We start from the raw sequence: 22,868 nt of genomic DNA on the forward strand, positions 1-22,868 counted from the left end.
TGTCTGCGCTGGATAAAAAAGAGAAAATAAAGAAACTAGCCGCTCATTTTCATCCCACTTTCCAGCACCTGGTCTGTCGCCTTGCAGGTTACAGCACTTCAGATACAGATCCCAGCACCTTTTAAATGAGTTGAACATTTCAGCCTCAACCACCATTTTAGGCAGTGAATTCCAGATGCCCGCCACCCTATGGGTGAAAAATATTTTCTTCATGTCCCCTCTCATCTTCCTACCAATCACCTTGAATCTATGCCCGCTGGTAATTCACCCCTCAGCTAGGGGAAACAGCTCTATCCTGCTACCCTATCTAGGCCCCTCGTAATTTTGTACACCTCAATGAGGTCACCCCTCAGCCTCCTCTGTTTCTGAAGGTGAAAACCCCTCATCTCACTTTGTGCAATGTTCACATATACACCAAGTCTAGAATGAGCCAATGGAGAAGGAGCAATCAGCACTAGAGATCTCCACTCTTGCTTCTTCCCCTGACAATATTTGCCTTGTATGTGAGGTGGGGCTCCCGACATTCAGAAGGAAAGCTGGCAACTCTGAGAAAAAACTGAGACAACATGGAACTGACTCCTGGCCCATTTGGCGGATGAGGGAAGGAGGGAGGCGTTCTTTCTTATTTTCCAATGAATTTACGGGAAAGGGACCAGTGGATCCCCCATGCCTCTCCATCTCAAGGAATTTCCACCTCCTCGCTCCTGCCATAGCATCACTAAACTTCTTGCTTGATCTTATATTTTAGCAAACATTCAAAGAAATCTATTTGGAAATTATATTGCGGCATGAAAGCCAGATTGAGTGTGTCAATGAGAAGGATGCAATGCTTAAAATACATGGTAGATCACTCACATAAATGTTTTATGTTAAAATAATGTCAAGGTGCAAGTAAAAGATGACATTGTTTTCAATTAATATGATTACCCTCTGGACAATCGCAGGTATCCACACACAGATCGCACTGTAGCTGAGGTTTTGGATTAGAGCAGGTTGGAATACACACTGGGCCACACTGCTTGTAAATCTGAGTTGCAGAACACTTGGGCTTTTCTGAAACAGAAAAGCATTTTTGTTTTTTTTCCCATTTTGATTACTGATGATACTAATATGTGATGAAACGCAGGTACAAATAATCTTGTTTGCTTGACCCGAGTGAAAATTTTCATTGAGCATTAATTTCAAGGCATGTGTCTTAACTGAGTGTTTAATTGCCCTGATTTCCACAGATAACTTACCGCATTCAGTTTGTGTCCTCCAATCCTTGTAGTATCGAAAAAGTTCTTTACTACATTGCCGTGCCAGCTCTTCAAGAGTAGCACATTCACACTTTAATTCTTTACAAGTGCAAAGGTCTGCAGAACACATTTTCACGTACTCTTCTGCAATTTGGTTCTCAAAACAGGAGGAGAAGGAGTAAGAGATTGGCACTTTACATTTCTAAAAATGAAAATAGAAACACAATAAAAGTTATGCACAGAAAAATCCCACTGCTCCAATCTCAAGTAACTGTGTTGTTTACAGTACAAAGACATTTCTGTGGTGATAGGGCTAAAGAGGAGGTTAGCTATGAAAGGTGGCCATCCAGAATAGAGAAAAAAGAATCGTGACAATATCGAAATATTCTGTAATTTTGTCTCATCATGTTTGATAATCAAAGTATTTATGTGGAGATTAAAATAATATTGCAGAGTTCTAAATATGGCCTCCTCACTCCTGTGGTGTGAATCCCCAATAAGGATGCCTCTGATTACCTTCCTCACCCCCGACCCTACTTCAAACCCATTTTCTTCTCAATCACCTCTGGAGAAAAATTCACTACCAATTCTCATGACTGCAGGTGAACTTTGAACTCTCTACCCTTTATGCTCTCTTTGGCATGATACATCTGCCACTTTTGATTTGCCCAGCCACTCTCTCACCTCATTTGAGAATGAGCTTTTTTAAGCATCAAATGGCAATGACTTGAACTCACTGTCAATGAAGGTGGTGGAAGCAGAGACAATCAATGATTTTAAAAGGAGATTTGATAGGCACTTGAGGGGAATAAACTTCCAAGGCTATAGGGATAGAGCAGGGGAATGAGATTGACTGGATTGCTTTACAGAGGGCTGGTATGGACTCAATGGACCAAATGGCTTCCTTCTGTATCTTACTGACTCTATGGGCAGGATTTTCTGGTCGTCAGGTGGGCTCGGTGGGGGCGAGTGGGAGCAGCCATGAATTGGACCACCGCCCGCGATCGGGCTGCGATCACCATTTCACACTGGCTGGCCAATTAAATTCGCGCAGGTGTGCGCACAGTAAAAGTTCCCTGAGGCACAGAGCTGCCTCAGGGAGCTGAAGCTTTTTGAACATAAAAAATAAAGGATTTCAAAATGTTAATAACATGTCCCCGAGCGGGGACATGTTACAAGTTACTTTGAAAGCTTTAAATGATTTTTTAAATCACTGATCAAAGCCTCATCCCGCCCATGGATTAGGTTTCGCAAAAAACCCAAAGGCCCTTTGGCCTTTTCACCTGCCTGCTAACCAAAAGTTTGGACAGGCAGCGAAAAATTTCATTTAATTAGAGCTTTAATGGTCTTAATAGGCTTGTTAATTGTCGGCGGGCGCGCTGACGACTCCCACGTGCGCCTGCCGACCGAAATATCGCACGAGTGCACGATGACCTTGGGATGCTCGCCCGACGTCATCGTGCGTCATTTTATGCTCGCTTGGGTTGGGTGCACGGCTGCCTGACGAGCGCAATATTCTGCCCTGTGACACTATGACCTCCACCGTTAAAACCTTTATCCACTTCAATCCTGTTCATTTCGCTCATGTCCAAGATGCATAAACTTGAGTATGCCTTGTGCTCAACTGACTTAGCGAGCCATCACCGGATTTGGCTTCACTATATCGAGCTCTACTGCACCTCAGTCTACTCTGTCAAAAGCATCCAGTACTCTGCGATCATCTTAGAGAGAAAAGATAATTCCTTTCTCTCTACTACCAACTTTCTTCTCAACGATACTCTCCCTGCAGAATTCATCTGCATTTCTTACAAGAACAAGGAGTTCATGGATTTCTTTGTCATTAAGAGTGATACCATTCATTCAATTGGTTCTGCTTCTGCTCTCTTGACCAGTAAGCCAAATCTACCCCCTGTCCCATCGGCATCTTAGTCCTGAATATGCCCCTGCCTCCAGGTTTCTCCCACATCCCTCTGGCTTCTCAAAGATCATCTCATCCATGAGACACACCTCCTACTCCCTTGACTCCATTCCCACTAAAATCTTGATCATCTAACTTGCTGATTCTTATTTCAGCTCATGTTGTAAAGGGTTTCCTCACATCAGGACCTATTCCCCCAACAAAACCACTTATCATCAACCACCTCCTCAAAAAAACCTTTGTCCTCCCTACGAACTGTCCCATTTCCAACCTTCCATCTTTTTTAAGGTTCTTTAACATGTTGCTTTCCAGATCTGTGCCCCACTTTTGCATTACTTCCTGTTTTAATTCTGCCAATTGGGATTCTGCCTCTCGTGTAGCACCATGATCGTCAACAATATTCCTTAAGTCTGTGGCATTGGTTTAACTTTCCTTCTTGTTATCCATGACATCTCTGTAGCCTTTGAAATGGTTGATAACAACATCCTTCTCCAATGCCTCTCCTTCATTGTCTTGCTCATTGGGGCTGCCCTCACTTGTTTTAATTTTACCTATCTGGTTGTAACTACAGCATCTCTACTGATTGTTTCGCTTCTCATCCCTGTGCTACCAGCAGTGGAACATGAATCCATCTTTCGCCTCCCCCTCCTTTTCCTTATATACAAGTTCATCCTTGCCAAAAATATCTGAACATTGGAGACAAGTTCCACATGTACCCTTATGATACCCATCTCTATACCTCTACCAGTTCAATTGACCACTCCAATGCCTCTGCAATGTCAAACTACTTGTCCAAAATCTAGTCTTGGATGTGTGATTATTTCCACCAGCTAAAAATTTGAAGCCCAAAACCATCATATTTTCCCACAAATTCCATGGGCTGGAATTTACAGCTGCCCACCCCACCTAATACTGAGCTGGAGGAGGAAGGGGCATGTAAAATATGAATGGATGGGTAGCCTACCACCTTCCCAGCCACCCTGACCCATTCCCCATAATATGGGAGGTGGGCAAGGTTCCCACTAGCCCTCACGCCCATGGGTCTATTGAAGCCATTAACTGCTCAATTAGGTGGCAATTAAGGGACTCAATCCGCCTCCACTGCCATAATACACAGGGCAGTGGAAGGTGGGTGAGAATGGGAAGGCCATTATTTCACCAAAGTTGGTGAAAGGGCAGGAAGAAGGATGGGGTTACCTTCTTCATCAGGTACCCTGTGTGCGTCGAGCGCACCCTCCCTAAAATCGTAACCCCCCTGTGCTTTGCCCCCTCCCTAAGGTGCCTAATTGCTTCCCGTCCAAGAAACCCCAGGCTCACCTTGTTCAGTGTCCATGACTCTTCATCATGGGGCTCTCTGCAGTCCCAGCACTGCCCACTATTCTCTTCCTGCATTGCTGGGATTACAAGAGCTGCCAGCCAATCAGCTTGGCCGGCAGCTCTTGAGGGTGGGACTTCCTTTGACTGAGGGGTGGAAGTCTGGCCCTCAGCTTGTTAAGGTCATTCACTGTATGATAGCTGCGGGGTGACATTTTTTAAGTCAGTCGCAAACCAGCTGACTTTTCTTCCAGTGAGCTGAAGAGTTTGCTCCCACACCCTGAAAAATTCAGCCCCCATACCTTCTCATCCTCTTAAACAACTACTGTTAGACTGATGAAGACTGTTCACAACTTTGACATGTAAATGGATTGAAAGCTGAGCACAAATTCCAACTATCCTTAGCATTGTCTACTTCCATCACTGCAATACTGCCAACCTTTCTTCACTACCTAAACACATTTGCTGCTGAAACCCTCATCTATGCCTTTGTCATTGTAAGACTTAACTTCCCCAATGCCTTCCTGGATAGTCTCTCATTCTGCTCATCCAAAACCCTGCAGCCTGTATCCTATCTGACACAAAAACTCACTGACTTTCGCCCATCATCTCTGTGTTAACTGATCTACAATGGTTTCCAGTATCCCATTGCCTCAAGTTTGAAATTCTCATAGTTGTGTTAACATACCTCTGTGGCTTCACCCCACCTCATCCTCCCTTGACCCTAATTTGGCTTTGGTTAGCCACCAAGCAGGCCGCTTTCCAGACCTAGATCTCAACTGTGAAGCCCATCTTCAGCCTTGTGAAGGTCAGTCTGTCTCAATCCTCTAGGCATTATTGGCGACAGTGTAACATGGTCAGCTCAGTATTGGGAACTGCTGAACTAGGAAGTCTTTGCACTGGCCTATCATTTACCTTGCAAGGACTGGGCAAACTTTCTGCCTCTTACAAATCAATACAAATGTTGGCAGAAATGGCTGACAGTTGACTTAACCAGGTCTTCCCCATTTCTATGGGGGCTCCACTGGTCTTCCATAGAGTTTGCAACAGGAAAGCAGCACAACCCTCTTCAACATTTGTGAGTCTGAGTTAGATATGAGGGCATGCGTCTTTTTCATAACTGACATCCTCTCACCTCAATAAGCAGAGTGAACACAAAATAAGATAACTTGTTAAATGTGCTACCAAAAGATCAAAGTTGCTCTGCTGTCTTTTTGCAGTTTGTCTCTGTTATAAACTTACAGGGTTTATTGGACATGATGACTCTTTAGTGGGTTTGCTATAACAAGTGTTTCCCAAAATATCCAGCTTATTTGCATCAAGAAAATCTTGACCTGTAAAACAAAGGTGTGACAAATAAGCTCAGCAAATGGTACAAAACATGTTAGCAATGACATTTCAGCTGACACATTACAACTACAAAACAATAAGCTTGACTCATTCTAGCAAGAGGAAGGCCAGTTATTCTTTTAACATTTCTTCTTCTTACCATAAATGGTTTTGGTGCCGTCTTCAAATTTTCCACATAGGCCACAGAGTTGCCCTTTATAGCTACTGTCTAGAGTTAGCTGCAAACAAAAGTAAATGTAACATTTTAGAAGTAGCTATATCTAAAAGATACCTAGAGTGACAGTTCTAATTCTTATGGGGAACAATACGAATTGCAGTTCGTTATTATTATGTAAGGAAGTGTTTTTTTAAAACATTTTTCCCTCTTACTGCAACTAGTTTGCATGAAATTGCACATTCCTGGAAGGTATATTTTAAATATTTTACTTTGCCCAACTAGTAACATCATTAAAGTTTCAAACTCTGAGCGGTCATGCATAGGGTTTTGCAGTTCACACTGACGACTGTTCCCTTTTCATTCTGCTGCTCCTGAATTCAAAGGGGTCTTTGCTGCTCCCTCTCAAACGGGGGCTCCATTGGTTGTCTGCAGATTTGCTCCAGCAACACTTCCTCCTTTGCCTCAGAGAACGTATAGACCTTACTAGACATTTCTAATTGAAGAACCCTTCATCCTCTGCTCCCCAGCCACTTTGGTGGATGGCTGCCTCTTTAATCTGTTGCATGCATTTAAATCCTGCAGCAGCTTTCAAGTTTCCTTTTATACCCTCTGTGGGCAAGCTTCCAATGATTAGCAATTTTCCTGCTTGGACTCTAAGCTTTTCAAACAAAGCACGTGTTCTATCCTCAAGATAAATACGTGTAAATAAATTGTGCAGTTTCCCATTTATCCACTTCATTTGCAGTGTATGTACAAGCTGCTGTTCACAAAAAACAATGTGAAGATATCTTCCATAATAAATTTACCAATAATGCATCTTGATGGTTCCAGGTCAAGGATATGGTGTGTTTCCTGTTTAAAATCCGTGTATAAATTCCATATGGATGAATACTTATCACCTTGTCATCAAATGGCACTGTTACTCTGTAAGATAAATATTCAGTGAAAAATGTAGCGAGAACAGTATTACTAATGCAATAATGAATGCTTCCATATGATCCAATGGAACTGAGATACTGAAAAATTATAGATAATGATTGTCGTGGACTGATAAGACCCAATATTTGCAAAGATTTTGTTTTCACATTTATGAATACTCATTTATTTTCTCCCTGGTTGATTTCTTTCCTATGCTTGGGTAGTTTTACAAGTTTCCAAGAGAATAGATATAAGGATGAAAAAGCATCCCAAAAAAATTTTCAATGCATGATAAATTCTGAATGAGGAACAAAATGGAAAATAGTTACTTCTAGAGTGTTTGGGAAAGGTTCTACCATACCGTTAGGGCACATGAATGCCTTAGTAGATTGTGGTGAGACACAAACCTGAAAGATAGAGTGGAGAAATATGTAGGGAATTGGTACAATTCTTGGTGGGTGTTACAGGTCAAGAAACAGTGGAGATGAGATAGGGAGGCAGATGTACAAACTGCACAAACACATGTTATGATATCTGTAGAGACTGGTCACTTTTGAAAGAAATTCAAACTCCATTCAAATTCCTTCTGTCTGTTTGTCTCTCTCTCTCTCCCTCTGCATGCCTACATTCCTATCTCAGTCTCTCTCCCCTCTTCCATCTGGTTCTGTATGTTTAGGTCTTCTGAGTCTCTGTCTCTCTGATCCAGTTTCTCTACCTCTCCTAAGGAATTTATCAGTGGTAAGCTATGCTAATTCCAGGAGCCTGTTTGATGGCTCCGTCAACCAAGTGGATGAATGGATGACACAAAAGGATTTCATGTTTTATGACATTTACTGTAACAAATAATTGAGCACTATTTTTGTAGGCCGTTTACAGTTTAAACTACAGAACAGAACTGTTAACACACTGAAAAAAAACCACTATCAAATATACATTACACTGTCCTTTATGTAGACATTTTCCCAGAATCAGTCCAAAATGATTCTTAGCTCCCAAGGGTTTACTTCCGATTCTTTGCTTTCCCAGCCTGGAAGGTTTTAACTCTAGAACTGTTTATCATGGTGCGACTTTTCCTGGAGACTTCACCCTCTAGCTAAAGCTAAGCAAATCTTCTAGCCTCATTTTAACTCCCCATTAATTTGGTCTTTCCAATCCAAGCAAGAGCTCCCACCCGCATTCCTACGCAGTGAACCATAGAAACTTACGGCCTCTTGCTGTTGTCTCTTTCCCGCACCCTGGCAGACTAATCTCTCTGTGGTATTCAGTGACATTTTAGAAAAGTCTATAAGTCAATATAATAATCACTTCCTCTAAACCCTTCCCATCTCAAAGCCCAACATCATGGCAATATGAATCACATGGGCTTTGTATCCAGGCGGCGATACTGATTAGCTATCCTTGAGAATCCAGCTCTCTTTTATTTTGGAAGTAAATGGATAGTTTAAAGCACAACAGTTCAGGGTCCCAAAATATAACAATCTTAAAAACCTCATAATTTTAACAATATCTGTGAGAACTTCTGGGCAATAATATTGTGTTACTTTACTAATCCTAAGAAAAGAGCTTGGATTTTGTAGTTCCAGTAGTGGTGAATAACAGGGACCAGTAACTTGAAATTTATGCTGATTGTCCATATATTATGCTGATTTTCACATTTTTTCAGCTAATAATAGTAGGTGCAGAGTCTGCTTGGGAGATTCTGCACTATAAATTAACAATCCCTTTAACCTAAAGCATCTCTCCACAAGTATATCTCAACTTGCAAACAGTGGGGTCTTTTTAAATGGAGCAAACTCTCTACTGTAAAACACAGATACATGCTGAAGGCGGAGGAGGAGAGGAAGAGACTGAAGAAATGTATCACTCTCCTTTCTCTACTTCATAGAAAGAAATGTTAACAAAAAGCAGCTGCTCTCTCCTGTCTGTCTCTGGGTCTCTCCCTCCCAATGTCTATGGTCTTTGTGGGTCTTTCCCTGCATCTCAGTCTCTCAGGATCTGGTTCACCCTCCTTCTGTCTCAGTGTGTGTCTAAGGTTTCTCTCTCTCTCTCTCTGGTGTTTGAGTCTCTTTCCCTCTCTCCTTAATGTGCATGTGTCTCTGTTAGTCTCAATTTACTCTCTTATTATGTTTCCCTCTCAGTTTGTTTTTATCTGTCAGCTTCTCTTTGTTTCTTTCTCTCTGCCTAGCATCTCTGCCCCAGTTTATCTGCCTCAGTGTCTCTCCTCTCTCTCAGCTTCTGTGTCTCTCCTTCTGTCTGTCTGTCTCTCTCTCTCCCTCTGCATGCCTACATTCCTCTCTCAGTCTCTCTCCCCTCTTCCATCTGTCTCTGTGTGTTTAGGTTTTCTGAGTCTCTGTTTCTCTGATCCAGTTTCTCTACCTCTCCTAAGGAATTTATCAGTCGTAAGCTATGCTAATTCCAGGCGTCTGTTTGATGGCTCCAACAACTAAGTACAGTGGTAATTTGTTTCATTTATTATTGGAAACAAGAGTTGTCATTAATTGTCCCAGTCAATGTCACTAAGCTGGGGGGCGGTGGTGGGGGGATACGGGGGAAGGGAAATTTTGTCAACAGCGCGTCACTCCTGATGGCCTAACCCTAAGTATGCGCTACTTCAACTCTGTTTTCTTTTTGCTGTTTCCCACATGATTTCAATGAAAATTTAAAGTGTTGGTAGCATGCAGGGGAAACATGCTCAATCAGGCAGCGATAATGTTGTTGGTTGGTGAAACCCACTGCCAGCTGACGATACTGCAGCTACAGATGGGCTATAAAGGAGCCTCCTGGTGAAACAGGGAGGCTCTGCATCATGGCCATAGCTTTCCTGCTCAACTCCATTTCCATTAACATAAGACTTGAGAGCACAAAGGTGGCATGGGTGCTTTTGAAATTAAAATTTCGCTTGTAAATATTTCACATTGCATTGATCTCACTTAATTCATATATATGTCATCCTTATTTGTTGAGATTAGCTTAGTCAGACTGCTATATGAAAATTCATGGCATACAAATGTATTACAAGTATGAAACTACCACCAGGCCAGTGTAAGGTTCGACACACCACTGATTTATCTCTGCATCTCAGTCTGCTATTCGGCAATGGAGATTTCGCATCTCACCTAATGAAGTCACCGCACGCCATATTTTGCTCTCTTGTGGGCTTCAAAAAAGCCCTCACCAACCCCACCCCCACACCGCCCCCCCCCACCCCCAACCCCATGGGCATTCAGAATCGTGAAAAAGAATCCTACACTGATCTCTCAGTGTCATGTAACTGCTGTGAGACTAATCAAAATCATGGCTAGAAAGGTACAGAGAGACAGCAGCATTTAAAAATCATAAGCAGCTCATCCAACAGGGGATTTAAATTGTTTTAAAAATAACAGAGTAACATCAAGTGGAATGGGTATTTACAGGACAATGGACAGGGGCCCTTGGCAACTATAAAGTGTTGAAGATACTTGTTCATTTTTAAATGTGGACATAGTATTTTGTTGTAGGAAAATAAACATTTACACTTTCTTTGATATTGTAATTGCTGGACTACTAACTTGACATTTAAAAATCTTTAAAAATTGCTGCATTTTATTAAAACGGTGAAACAAGGTTAATATTACAGCATTAATTTGGTGTTATGCCATTGAAGCTTGAATTAAAAATGGAGAATGGGACTATGGTCATTCACCCTCCTTGATAGCAACAAGTTTAATTGAAACCAAGAAGTGGCCCAAAAAGGCTGTTTTCTGTGTACTTAAAGACATTTCAATAAGTAAACAAACATTGGTGCTTTTCCACTGCTTTCTTTTACCACAATACTGAAATAAGCTTAGTTTTTACACTTATTCAATTATGTTGATTTTAAGGGTGAATTCTGAAAATAATTGCATGAAATATGAACCTTAAAATCACAGGCAAATAAAGCATTAATATTCAGCATATTATTCATCCCTAATTAGAGATTAGATAAAAATTGAATAGTTTTGACAGAATAATGTATTTTAAAACACGCATGAGTATTAAAGCCTCAAATGTTTGGTATTCAAGTGATAAAGCAATCATAACGAATGTGGAAATGGTATTCATCCTAAGGCAGGAGAGTTGCCTTGTCAGAAACTATTTTATATTTTCAGTCAGGAAAAGAGGATTATTGGTTAGTGCTGCACTGGATTTATAACTATGGAAACTCCTTGCTCAGTTCAACAAATAACTATGAAAAGTACAAATAGTTATGTAAATGTGTGTAGAGGTTGCATTATGTCAGAATGCATGGTCACTTGATTCACTTTTATTTGAGAAGGCATCCGATTTGGACAATGATGTCTCAGGAAATTCCAAATCGAAGGATTACAAATTTAATATGTATTTTCTGAAAGCACTTTGTATTACTGATGTGATGAGGATTATAAGTCCTAGTTTTTGCTCATCTTTTCCCTACACATGTTTGAAGTATGGGGGATGGGGTGAGAGAAGAAGCTTCTTCTGAATTATTCCAGAAAAACTCAGTGCAGTTCCAAAGAGAGAGCGAGGGGAATTTGTATGCTACTAGCATGAGATGGTGTCTGAATTTATTTTATGGAAACACGGTTTGCTCTTTTCTCTGATATCCTTAAGTATTTCAAGTTCTAAGGTCCACCATGGACTTTGCATCTCCTGTTTAAATAAAGGCAATTGGTCCAAGATGTTCCCTTGGCACGATCACTGGGTGTTCAAAGTTTGTTGAAGTGTTTAAAAATTGATAAAAATTCAGAAAAGGGTTTAAAAGTATTTAAATTCATAATAAAACATTCACCTGCCTTTGAGCTCAAGACTGGCCTCAAGGTGAGTGTCTTCAGTTTGTGACGGCATTAGGAGCGCGTGGTTTTGCACCTCACTGCGAGGTGGAGCAGATCGTTTTGCCATTGGGCCAGGCTGCAGCAAGAAGTTGAAATTCTTGCTGCAACCCGTGGACCAGGTACGTTCAGATTTCTCAGTAGAGTCAGTGGCATACGCCACCTCTTCACTTCTGATTGCAAAATCTGGGCCAGGAAAGATAATGCAGGTGGTCAATGTAAGATTTGAATAAAGATCAGGTCATATATTTTGTGAAATAGAATAGACAGTGTACACTTATTGGAAAGATACTGGGTAAATTTTCAAACTGATGCCAGAGCATAAAACTAGCATTACGGCTTGGCAGCCCACTATAGAATTTGGCCTATTTTCTTTTCCATTGATTCCATAACACCTTTGCCTTATCTGGTTTTATTTTAAATTTCTCATATGTGATTTGTGTCTTGGTCATGTCCATTCAATAGAAGTAAGGTGTTATTTTATGATTAAGTTTCTTGCATATCCTCCTACGTAAAGAAAAACCTACCAATGCCATTTTAATATTGAATGCAAAAGCTCGTCATGCCAAAATGTTAGGTGCTTAGATCGAACAGTAAAAAGGTTATTCCCCGTACAGATAACAGTTTGCAATTCATGAGTTTGTATTTAGGAAACCAATACAAATAAAACTTACATCACATCTTGAACTGAAATTGTCCCATTCACCACCAGGATTATGGCCTCTTCTATCTTGATGTAAATGTGTTCCAGATTACCATTTGACCCTCGGCGGATTTGGATGTTGAAATCCTCTGAGCCACTTGTGCAATGGCGACTCAGAATGTAGTTGCAATTTGATGTAAAATGGTAAAACGTGTCATCAAAGGTCCTGAATGCTCCATGGCCCCAAGTGCTGCAAAGGTCTGAAATACAGTTATAATGTCATCCTCTTTTATCATAATAGATGAATACTGCAGTATGATAGATGGGGTGGCTTTGTTTAGTCCCATTTATCATTGTACTTTATAATGTCAAATACAACGGGGATTGATTTTAACTTCATCTGCCTGGGAAAACCGGGTGTATAGAGAATTACAGTCGCTCAGGCAATTTACTTATTGTACTACCTGTGATTTTAATCCGCAAGGGCACCAACCTGGTGAAAGCCTTCTTTACATATGCATATAGGGACCCAGTGATGTTGTTAGGGCCCAGCTCAGGCCTGAACAAGGAACCTGCTATGACTTTCCCGCCAGGTTTAATCATGGCTGAAGAAGATCAAGCCCCAGAAGGGACAGAGAAATCTTTTGCTTCTTTTTTGTGGGAGTGCTCCTCTTGGCCTCACAAGGAGTGCTTAGGCCCTCCCTGCCACATACCCAACTACCCCTTCCCCCCGGCATCCCGTGATGTCCAGAACGCGGGACCTTCATGAGACATTCCCAGCACCCGATCCTGACGTCTACCTTTTGGTAGTGGATAGGACATTGGAGTATGAAATTTTCCACTCGTTTTCATGTGGAATAAATGAGAAGTCAGAAACCTGCGATTTATTTGAGGCCGAGGCCATCAAAATAGCCTGGGCCTGATTTCTGCAGGAGGTGGTGAGGTTCCAACTCAATTTCATGCAACCCAAACCCACCAGGAGTTCAAATCTGGGCTAATATCTCAACAAAGGAAATAATGTGGAACTTACTGCCATCGTTTACTGTTCTTGTTATTTCTTGCAGAGATCTGGGCACAAACCAATGACTGTGATACTCCATACCTGGTTTAGAATGAAACATTTATACCAAAGTTAGTTCTTTCAGACACTGTTTACTTTTACTTTCTAGATCAATTATCTACATTGGTAGGTTATAAAAAGTAAATGTAATGTCTTGTTCTAGTGGTTACAATACTTATGTTAGATACAAATAATTAAAGAAGAAACCAAGACTATGGGCTGGAGTTTCATCCTTGAGGTGGGTAGCAGGAGTTGGGAAATGTTCTATCTCAGTCCACCCACCTCAGGCGAAAGTGTCTGCAAAGAGGGGATTTTCATTGTTGGGGCAGGGGGGGGTCAGCGGGGGGGCATGGGGGTGGTCACGGATGCAGGCTGCAGTTGGGCCAGCCAACCTGGGTAAGAGAATGTTCAGGGGGGACCATAGGGGCTGCGAGGTGCCAACACAGGCTGTTGAAAAAGCCCGCCTTGGTACTGTGAAACTTTGCCCCTGTTATAATGATAAAAGTAAGGCCCTCTAGCCCTCAGCTCTCACACCCCCTCAACCTCCTCACACACTCCTCATGCCTTATCCATGCCACCCTATGCCCCTTCACCACCTCCCATGGCCCTTCATGCCTCCCCATGCCAAGGTATGCCCCTCAGGTTAATCGATTTCTTGGTTCTCAGCCAAGCCTCATTTTGTATCCTTGGCTGAGAGTCCATACATCTCTTAGAGCACTAAAGCACCTGAGCCCAGGGAAAAGACCGCATGATTGACAGCCCTGGCTCTGTGATCTATGCTGTCAACTGCACAATGTCTATTTACACAAAATAAAGAGGTTTCAAGTACTTGAATGTTATGCGATTGATACTTTGAAGGATTTCATTACTACATTGGCCTGGAGTTAAAAAGGAGGGCTTTTTTTAAAAAGAAATTGGCAAGTTATCAATGAATGAACATTTAAAATTTTTTTTCACATATCCTACTGTCACTATAGGGCTCATTAGTTCTATACAGCGTGTTTGTGGGTAAATGGGCACGGAGGAGCTATTGCTTGGCATGGGGAACATGAGGGGTTATAGGGGTGGGTGGGGGACATGCTTTGGCATGGGGGGAGGGCATGAGGGGGACCTTTTGAATGAATAATATTGAAGAACGTTCAATGTTTCTCCTCATCGCAGCATATTTTATACTAATCTAAGAATCTCACATGTTGCACTATTATTCCAGTTTGACCTTTCTACTTTGGCCTTCTAATTCAATAAAAGCCACTGGCCTGAATCTTACGTTCTTTGCAAGCGCGTAATCAGCAGGTCAGGAAGCAGATGTGAAATGTGCTTCTGGCTGCGATCGGCCCCTGAACACAATTTCACATTGGCTAGCCAACTAAAGGTCAGCCAGTGTGAAACGCGTGCTGAGAAAGTCGGGAAGAGGGCGGGCGCCGAGAAAAGTGAGGGTGCGGGTGGGCGCTTCTAGCAAGCTCCCTGAAGGCAGAGAGCTGCTGCGGAGCTGCAGACCTAGACAGATAACTGACAAGAAAAAAGTGCAGAGAACTGTGTCTTTGCAGAGCATTTAAGCACCTGATAACAGAACTCAAAAATATGTCAGTCTCCAGGTATCTTTTTAAATTATATTTCACCCCAGATATTTCATCCTACCCTGGATTGCGGTTTCAGTGAAAATGTGAAGGCCGGCTGGCCGATTGGACCTTCAACCGTAAAAAGGGACGGGCCATGTAAAATCAATTACAATTGCCTCCTTACTGTTTCTAATTTTCAATGCCCAGCCACTAAAGTATGACAATTAAATCAGAGATTATTTTTAATTGAAGAATAAAATTACAAAGCGATATTGATAGATTAAGTGAATTGGCAAAAATGTAGTGATCAGGTACTGAAAATAATCAAGAAGACTGATGGAATTCAGGCCTTTATATCTAAAGAGATAAACTACCGGGGTGGAGGGGGTGTTTGCGGTGGAAGTTATACTTCAGCTTTGCAAAGTGCTGGTTAGATCATAGCTGGAGTATTAAGATCATAGAACTTAGGAACAGGAGTAGGCCATTCGTCCCTTCAAGCCTGCTTCACCATCCGTTAAGATCATAGCTGATCTGGTTGTGCTCGCAACTCCACCTTCCTGTCTCTCCCGGCCCATAATCCTGACTCCCTTGTCTATCAAAAATCTAACTCATCCTTGAATGAATTCAATGATCCGGCCGCCATTGCATCCTGGGGAAGAGGATTCCACATACTAATGACCCCCTGAGGGAAAAAAAATTCTTCCCTTATTCTTAAACGATGTCCTCGACAAGAGGAAACATCCTCCCATTGTCCACCCTATCAAGTGCCCTCAGGATCTTATGTTTCATTCATCTTTCATTTATTGGCCGAAGCAAAGAATATAAGAGAGGTTATGTTGGAACTATATTAAACATTAGTTAGGGTGCAACTTGAGTACTATGTGCAGTTTTGGTCACTTCATTACAGAAAGGGTGTCATTGCACTAGGGAGGGTACAGAGGAGATTTACGAGGGTGTTGCCAGGACTGGAAAATTGCAGCTATTAGGAAAGATTGGATAAGCTGGGACTGTTCTCCTTAGAACAGTGTAGGCTGAGGAGAGATTTGATTGAGATCTACAAAATTGTGAGGGGCCTGGATAGAATGGGTGGGAAGGGCACATTTACTTTAGCAGAGAAGTCAGTGACTAGGGGGCATAGATTTAAAGTGATTAGTAGAATGATAAGAGGGGAGATGAGGAAAAATCTTTTCATCCAGAGAGTTGCAGGGGTCTGAAACTGACTGCCTGAAAGAGTAGTTAAAACAGAAACCCTCAACTCATTTAGAAGCACCTGAAGTGCTGTAACCTGCAGGGCTACAGATCAAATGCTGGAAAGCGAGTTTAGGCTGGATGGGTTATTTTTTGGCCGGCGCAGGCACAATGGGATAAGTGGCCTCTTTCTGTGCCGCGAACATTTTAGGATTCGAAGATTACCTCTTCTTCTAAACTCCATCTAGGCCCAACTTGTTCAAACTTTCTTCATAAGATAAGCCCCTCATCCCAGGAATGAGTCAAGTGAACTTTCTCTGAACTGCTTCTAATGCAATTAAATCATTTTTTTCAAATAAGGAGACCCAAACTGTACAGATGTGGTTCCACCAAGGCCCTGTACAGCTGCAGTCCCACTTTTACACTCCATTCCCCTCGCCATACATGCCAACATTCCATTTGTCTTCCTAACCACTTGCTGTACCTGCATGCTAACTTTTTGTGATTCATGTACCAGGACATCATACCCCACCCCGTACCACAGAGCTCTACAATCTCTCCCTATTTAAATAGTATGCTGCTTTTGCATTCCTTCTGCCAAAGTAGACAAGTTCACATTTTCACACATTATACTCCATCTGCCAAATTTTTGTCAACCCACTTAACCTATCCATATCCCTTTGTGGACTCTCTGCCTCCTCTTGACAAATTACTTTCCTACCTACCTTTGTGTCATTGGCAAATTTAGCTACCGTACCTTTGGTCCCTTCGTCCAAACCATTGATAATAGATTGTACTGAGCACCAACCTTAGGGTGAACATATTGGCCTCTGAGGGAGTGCAGAATCGGTTTACCAGAAAAAGTCCAAGGGTTAAATTATTTAAAAAGGAACGATTATTCAAACTAGGGTCCTATTCCCTAGAATTTAATAGGTTAAGAGGCGATTTGACTAGTTTTAATGTTATTAAGCGGAACAGATGGGTAGATAGAGAAAAGCTATTTCTGCTTCTGTTGGGGTATCTAGGACTGGGGCATAGTCTAAAAATTAGGGAAAGAGGTAATACTGCAGCGAAATTAGAAAACACTTCTACATACAAAGGGTGGTAGAAGTTTGGAACTCACTTCCACAAATGGCAATTTATGCTAGATTAATTATAAATTTTAAATCTGAGATTAATAGATTTTTGCTAACCAAAGATATTAAGGGATATGGGGCAAAGGTCGGTATATGGAGTTATGTTGCCGATCAGCTATGATCTCATTAAATGACAGAACAAGCTCGAGGGGCTGATTTGCCAACTTCCATTCCTAGGTTCCTTTAATATAACTCCAAAGAGCTCCAGCAGGATGCAATGTGGGAATTTATTGAGTTTGGGATCTGAGTGGTTAGGGGTTGCCAGAGACTTCCTTGGATGAATCTCAGCTAGTACTACTGCCTACCACTGACTTAAGCAAATCACAATGCAACATGAAATTATTTATTGAAATCTGGTCTTTTGCGTTCCTGTTTCTTTTGATGTATGGTATTCTCCTTTTCCTCCTCAAGACTGACCTTTTCCAATAGCTGCAAGTGCTGCTGAATGTCAGTAGCTATTTTAAATGGGCAGCAATGTGTGCAGCTAACAGGCTTTTTGCATTTTGCAGAGATGTCCAGTCCCCTAAAGAAATGGGTTAAACACCAAACAAATGGCTAAACCAGCAATGCGATTTGAAAGGTTTGTGGTGTGAATAAGCCACCAAGTGATGTCACACGGATATGATTAAGGTTGGCCGAATGTAATTACAACATATTTCAGGGTCATAAATACAAGTTTCAAAAAAATCTGGACAACATGCTGTGGTAAAATGGCTAAAAATTGACCCTAGAAAATAAACAAGACATTTTCATCATAGTAAAAGGCCTTTCAGAACTGAAAATCTTGCTTGAAATTAAACATAACTTTTGCGCTATCAACAGGGTAACAATAACAGGGTAACTGTGCTTTACTTTATTAGTAGTTGCAAAATGATCATATTATGTTTAAATGTCAGCCTACCATGATTATGATTGGAATATATTCCTGCAAATTGTGTGGCTGAGACATCACCTGGAAATTGATTAACAATGGTTATTTAATATTAAAACACAAATGCTTAAATATGTCATTAATTTTGTAAAATTCTTCCAAAGTTTTAATTATTCTGCACACTGTTATTTCAATGTCAGCTATTGTGTCATTAATGAAGAAGTTTCTGAAAGCATGGAGCAAAACATTGCTTTAGTACCTTGGTGTTACAGTATGTTGTGTCGCGGAGCTAAAGGAAATGCTGGCAGAGGTAGCAACTGGGTCTGTGTAAGTCCACACCTGCACTTCAGAGGGAGAAACTTAAAGGCTGAGTCTTGCCAGATACTTGTGCCCAGTCCTTTGCAGTTTAATTTGCAGACAGTATTGACAAAGATCGAGAAGGAGATCATGTGCAAATTCTCTTAGAGGAGAGTGGAAGAAGGATGACCAGAGATTGCTTTGCAGTGTAGCTGCGTTCTTTGCTGATTTTGCTATTTAAGCAAAATGAAACTTAAAATGTTACAAAAGAAACATTTGCAGACTCTGTATTTTCAATCAGACTCTGGGCAAAAATATGCTATTCCTAGATGTAAGCATGTGATTAACATTGGAAAATAGACAAAATTGCTTTTTACAATAATGCACTTGTTATGCTGTTTTACCTGAGATGTTTACCCAAATTTTAATGCATGGAAAATTAATTCATGTGCGCTGATCTTGGCAAAAATAACATTGTATATAATACCAGCATGCTCCTATCCATGTATATACCACAACAATTTTAAAATGTTTGAACTTTACTTACCTTCACAGAGGGACAGAGCCCAGAGAACAACTAATACAAGCTTCCCCATTGTATTAGTTTGGGACTGGAGTAGACACTGTCATTCCAGTGAATTATTCTCTCCAGTAGAGAGTTTATTCATTGGATCCACTTATATAGCTCTTCCCTTCACTCTCATTTGAATAGAATAAGGAAGTTGAAAGCAATTGTTTGCTAAACGTTTTGAGGTGTTTAACCCTTTGGGTACTGAAACATCATTTCAGCCTCTTAGATCTGCACACATTTTGGTATTCAATGTTACATCGAGCATCCCATTTGTCATGAAGTTTCATTTTCTTTACATGTAATTAAGCACATTTTATGTGACAGGTTTTTATTGCAACAGGTTCAGAGTTCGGGGGCAGAATTTTACCCTTGGCATGCGGGCTTGGCAGGGACGGGTGGCGGCGGTTGGGAAGCTGACTGCCGACTGCGAACGGCAGCGCACCGCGATTTCATGCTGGCAGGCCAACTAAAGCCCACCTGAAAGCTGAAAGGCAGCTGGAGAATCAGTGAGAAGGGGCAGGCAGGGGGGCAGGGGCACGATGTCCACCGGGTCCAATGGCGACCCGGCGGCCGATTCGAAACCGGCCCAGGCAGCCCCTGGAAGGCTGCCACGGAACGGCGCTGAAGTCTCTCCGTGGATCCCGTTGTGGTTGGGCATGGCAGGCGGGAGGGCAGGTCGGCGGGGCAGTCAGCCCCGCGTTTCTGGGATGAGTGCCAAGGATTTCCCTCCTGGAGGGAAACCCTTGTCCCCAGAGACAGAAAGAGGAGGCCCCCACATCTCACCAAAAAGTCCTGGGAGGAGGTGGCATCCAGGGTCAGCAGCCACGACATGGTGAGGCGCACATGGGTGCAGTGCCGGAAACGCTTCAACGATCTGCTGCGATTGGGAAGGGTGAGTGCCGTGTTGGCATGGGTCACTTTGCAGAACAATTAAGAGCTGCCCATCCCCTTGTGGACCTCAGGGGTATTAGAATGTGAGTGGGAAATGTCAATGGGGCAGGAGCTGGCCATGGGGGTGAGCCCTGGCTGCTTGGACTGGGTGTCTTGCGGCTCTAGGGTCATGAATCGGCTGAGCCCTGTGAGGTTTTCCTCAGGTGGGGTTGGCCAAGCTGCAATGGCGCTGCAGGTAGAGAGTGGACTAATCAATGCTCCTCTATCCTTTCAGGAGAAGACATCCCATAATGCTGAGAGGTCACGGACTGGTGGAGGACCCCCACACCTCCTAATCCTCACGTGGTACGAGCAGGAGGCCCTGGAGCTCAAGAGGCGCCATGCACCTCGGCCGGCCAAGCGGCCGCGGTGAGGTTGGGGTGCCAGACGAAGGTGGGAGTGCAGGGCATTGAGGTGAAAATGTCAGCTGTTGCAACCATTTAGTGTAGTCTCTATATTGATGTGAGCCTCGAAACTGGAGTCCCTATTGATAATCGAAAGACGAGGGCACCGTGATGTGTGTCTCTGTTTCAGCAGGGTGCCAGGCATGCACAGTGACAGTGTCATAACTTAAACTAATGACATGTCCTTCTTATCTGTTTTAGGCTCACCAGCAGGCGGTCACTATGAGGAGCCTGAAGGCCCACCCCTGACCGCAGAGGACCATCATGCTCAGCACTTGCCTGCGTCACACCCTCTCTGTCAAGCAGGCAGCAGCAGATACCAGCACCTCGGAGGGCATTAGATCGCCGTCTAGTATCTCATTGCTGAGGGCACTTCACACTCACCTTAGGTGCAGGCGGAGGCAGAGAGGGGCCAGGGCGCCGGCAGTCGGAGGACTGCGAGGGATCAGGACGATGCTCAGTCAATGGTTGATGATGGGCCTCTGGCCATTAGGCAGCAGATGCTGGAAGTCCAGCGGGGTGTGCGGGAGGGTCTGGTGGAGATACATGAGGGAATACGAGCCATGGTGTCCGCTGTGGCGGAGTCCCTGCTGAGCATGATCACTGCGTTGACCCTCATGGCTGAACACACTGTCTCCTCCATGGAGAGAGTGGTGACCTTCATGGAGAGGCTGCTCCAGGGACTCAGTCAGGGATTCCTGGGGATGCGCTCGGACCTGCAAGCCCACATACCGGCAATGACCTCAACTGGTCATTGTCATTGTGGGAGATGGATTGGGCACCTAGTATCCCAGCTAGGTGACCATCCATCAATGGTGAGCAGGGAGGTTCAATGCGACCTGACGTTGGCGCATGAGCTGCCTGTCATCTCTGAGGGCTTCCCTCAGGGCGCTGTGGATGACAGCAGCAGCTCCTCCACCCCTTCACCAGTGACCGTGGCATCTGATGAGGCTGTGGCGACTGGGGAGCTGCCAGCTGTGCCACTGGCCGCTCCCTCCCAGGCAGGGCCAGCGCAGGCTCCACGGGCCAGAGGACACTCGCCAAGATCATCAAGGCCAACAGGACAGCAGAGTCAGCAGGCTGTCCCCAATGCCAGTGCCAGCGATGGGGGAGCACCGAGACGTAGCACCCGCAAACATAAATGTAAAGCACCTTAAGAACAAGACGGACTTATCACAAAATATTTTGTTTCCCCATTTTGGTTTAAATTTTTTCATGGTGTGTTTAAAAACACCAGTTAACATTCATTTCAGCTATGTTTCACATTCACAATTAAATGAGATGTTATTTTGTGCTATTGGCCTCTGAATGCTTCATTTGTTCTGTAGGTGCAGGGAAGGCCATTATGTAATGACGGACGTGTGTCTCCTGAAATTTTATTGAAAAGGTACAGAGTGTATATTGTTAAGGAAATGGTCTTGTCAGGAATCGAGTATGGAGCCCACAGCCCTGGCATGTGATGGTGGTTCTTATTTGGTAGGCTAGCTGAAGGAGCATTGGATCAAAGCATCCTGGGTATCCCTGCCTCCTTGGAGGTTACCCAGCGTCATGGTCAGCATCCATGCCCTCAGCATTCTCCTCACTGTGCTCATCCTCGGACTCACGACTGGGCTCATCATCTGTTGCCTGTGCAACTATGTCAAGATCTTCTTTCTCCACTGCGTCCCCACTTTCCAGGGCCAGATCGTGGAGAGCGCAGCATGCAACCACTATCAGTGACACATGATCTGGGGGGTACTGCAGTGCGCCCCCGAATGGTCCAGGCATCGGAAACGCATCTTCAGAAGGCCTATGGCTCTCTTTACCACGGCCCTTGTAGAGGTGTGACTCCTATTGCACTGCTGCTCAGCTTCTGCTCTTGAGTGGCGGGGCATGTCATGAGCCACCTTTTGAGGGATTTGCCCTTGTCACCCAGCAGCCATCCATCCAATCGGGCTGGAGCACTGAAGAGCCTCGGCACCTCAGGATATAAGCATCATGGGAACTGCCTGGATACCTTGCACAGACTTGTAGAACCTGCATCTTGTGATCACACACTATCTGCACGTTCATGGAGTGGAATCCCTTCCTGTTGACGAAGGCGCCCGGCTCACCCGCTGGCGCCTTGATGGCCACATGTGCACAGTCTATTGCACCCTGGGGTGTAGGGGAACCCAGCAATTTCTGCAAAGCCTCTGCTTCGCTGTGTCTGGCTGGCCTCATCCGTCCGGTAATGAATGACAGTCAATGCACACGTAAAGAGAGCTTCTGTCACCAGCTTGATGCAACCGTGGACAGCTGATTGGGAGGCTCCACACAGATCCCCCACTGAGCCCTGGAAAGAAGCAGAGGCATAGAGGTTGAGGGCCACCGGCATGGGATGTCCACCACACAGTCAGAGCTGATCTCAGGCCCGATCCTTTGACAAATGGAGGTCACTGTCTCCCTTGAGAGATGGAGCCTCCTTCGGCATTACACCTCAAACATATTGAGGTTGCTGCATCGCCGC

General features: G+C 43.5%; 1 protein-coding gene across 1 annotated transcript in view; it reads right to left on the reverse strand.

Annotated features, from left to right (window-relative positions):
- LOC144673104 (uncharacterized) overlaps positions 1–19,071 on the reverse strand; it is a 158,975-nt gene extending 139,904 nt beyond the window's left edge. Inside the window, exons 1-8 of the mRNA XM_078535093.1 lie at positions 19,023–19,071; positions 13,395–13,466; positions 11,682–11,907; positions 6,784–6,901; positions 5,960–6,038; positions 5,713–5,804; positions 1,239–1,440; positions 928–1,053 (exon numbers count right to left, since the gene is read on the reverse strand). Of these exons, the coding sequence (XP_078391219.1) occupies positions 928–1,053; positions 1,239–1,440; positions 5,713–5,804; positions 5,960–6,038; positions 6,784–6,901; positions 11,682–11,907; positions 13,395–13,466; positions 19,023–19,071 (964 nt within the window). The remainder of the gene's footprint in view (positions 1–927; positions 1,054–1,238; positions 1,441–5,712; positions 5,805–5,959; positions 6,039–6,783; positions 6,902–11,681; positions 11,908–13,394; positions 13,467–19,022) is intronic.
- Positions 19,072–22,868: the final 3,797 nt, after the last annotated feature.

Source organism: Cetorhinus maximus, unplaced genomic scaffold (genome assembly GCF_964194155.1).
Source record: "Cetorhinus maximus unplaced genomic scaffold, sCetMax3.hap1.1 HAP1_SCAFFOLD_271, whole genome shotgun sequence".
Taxonomy (NCBI): Eukaryota; Metazoa; Chordata; class Chondrichthyes; order Lamniformes; family Cetorhinidae; genus Cetorhinus; species Cetorhinus maximus.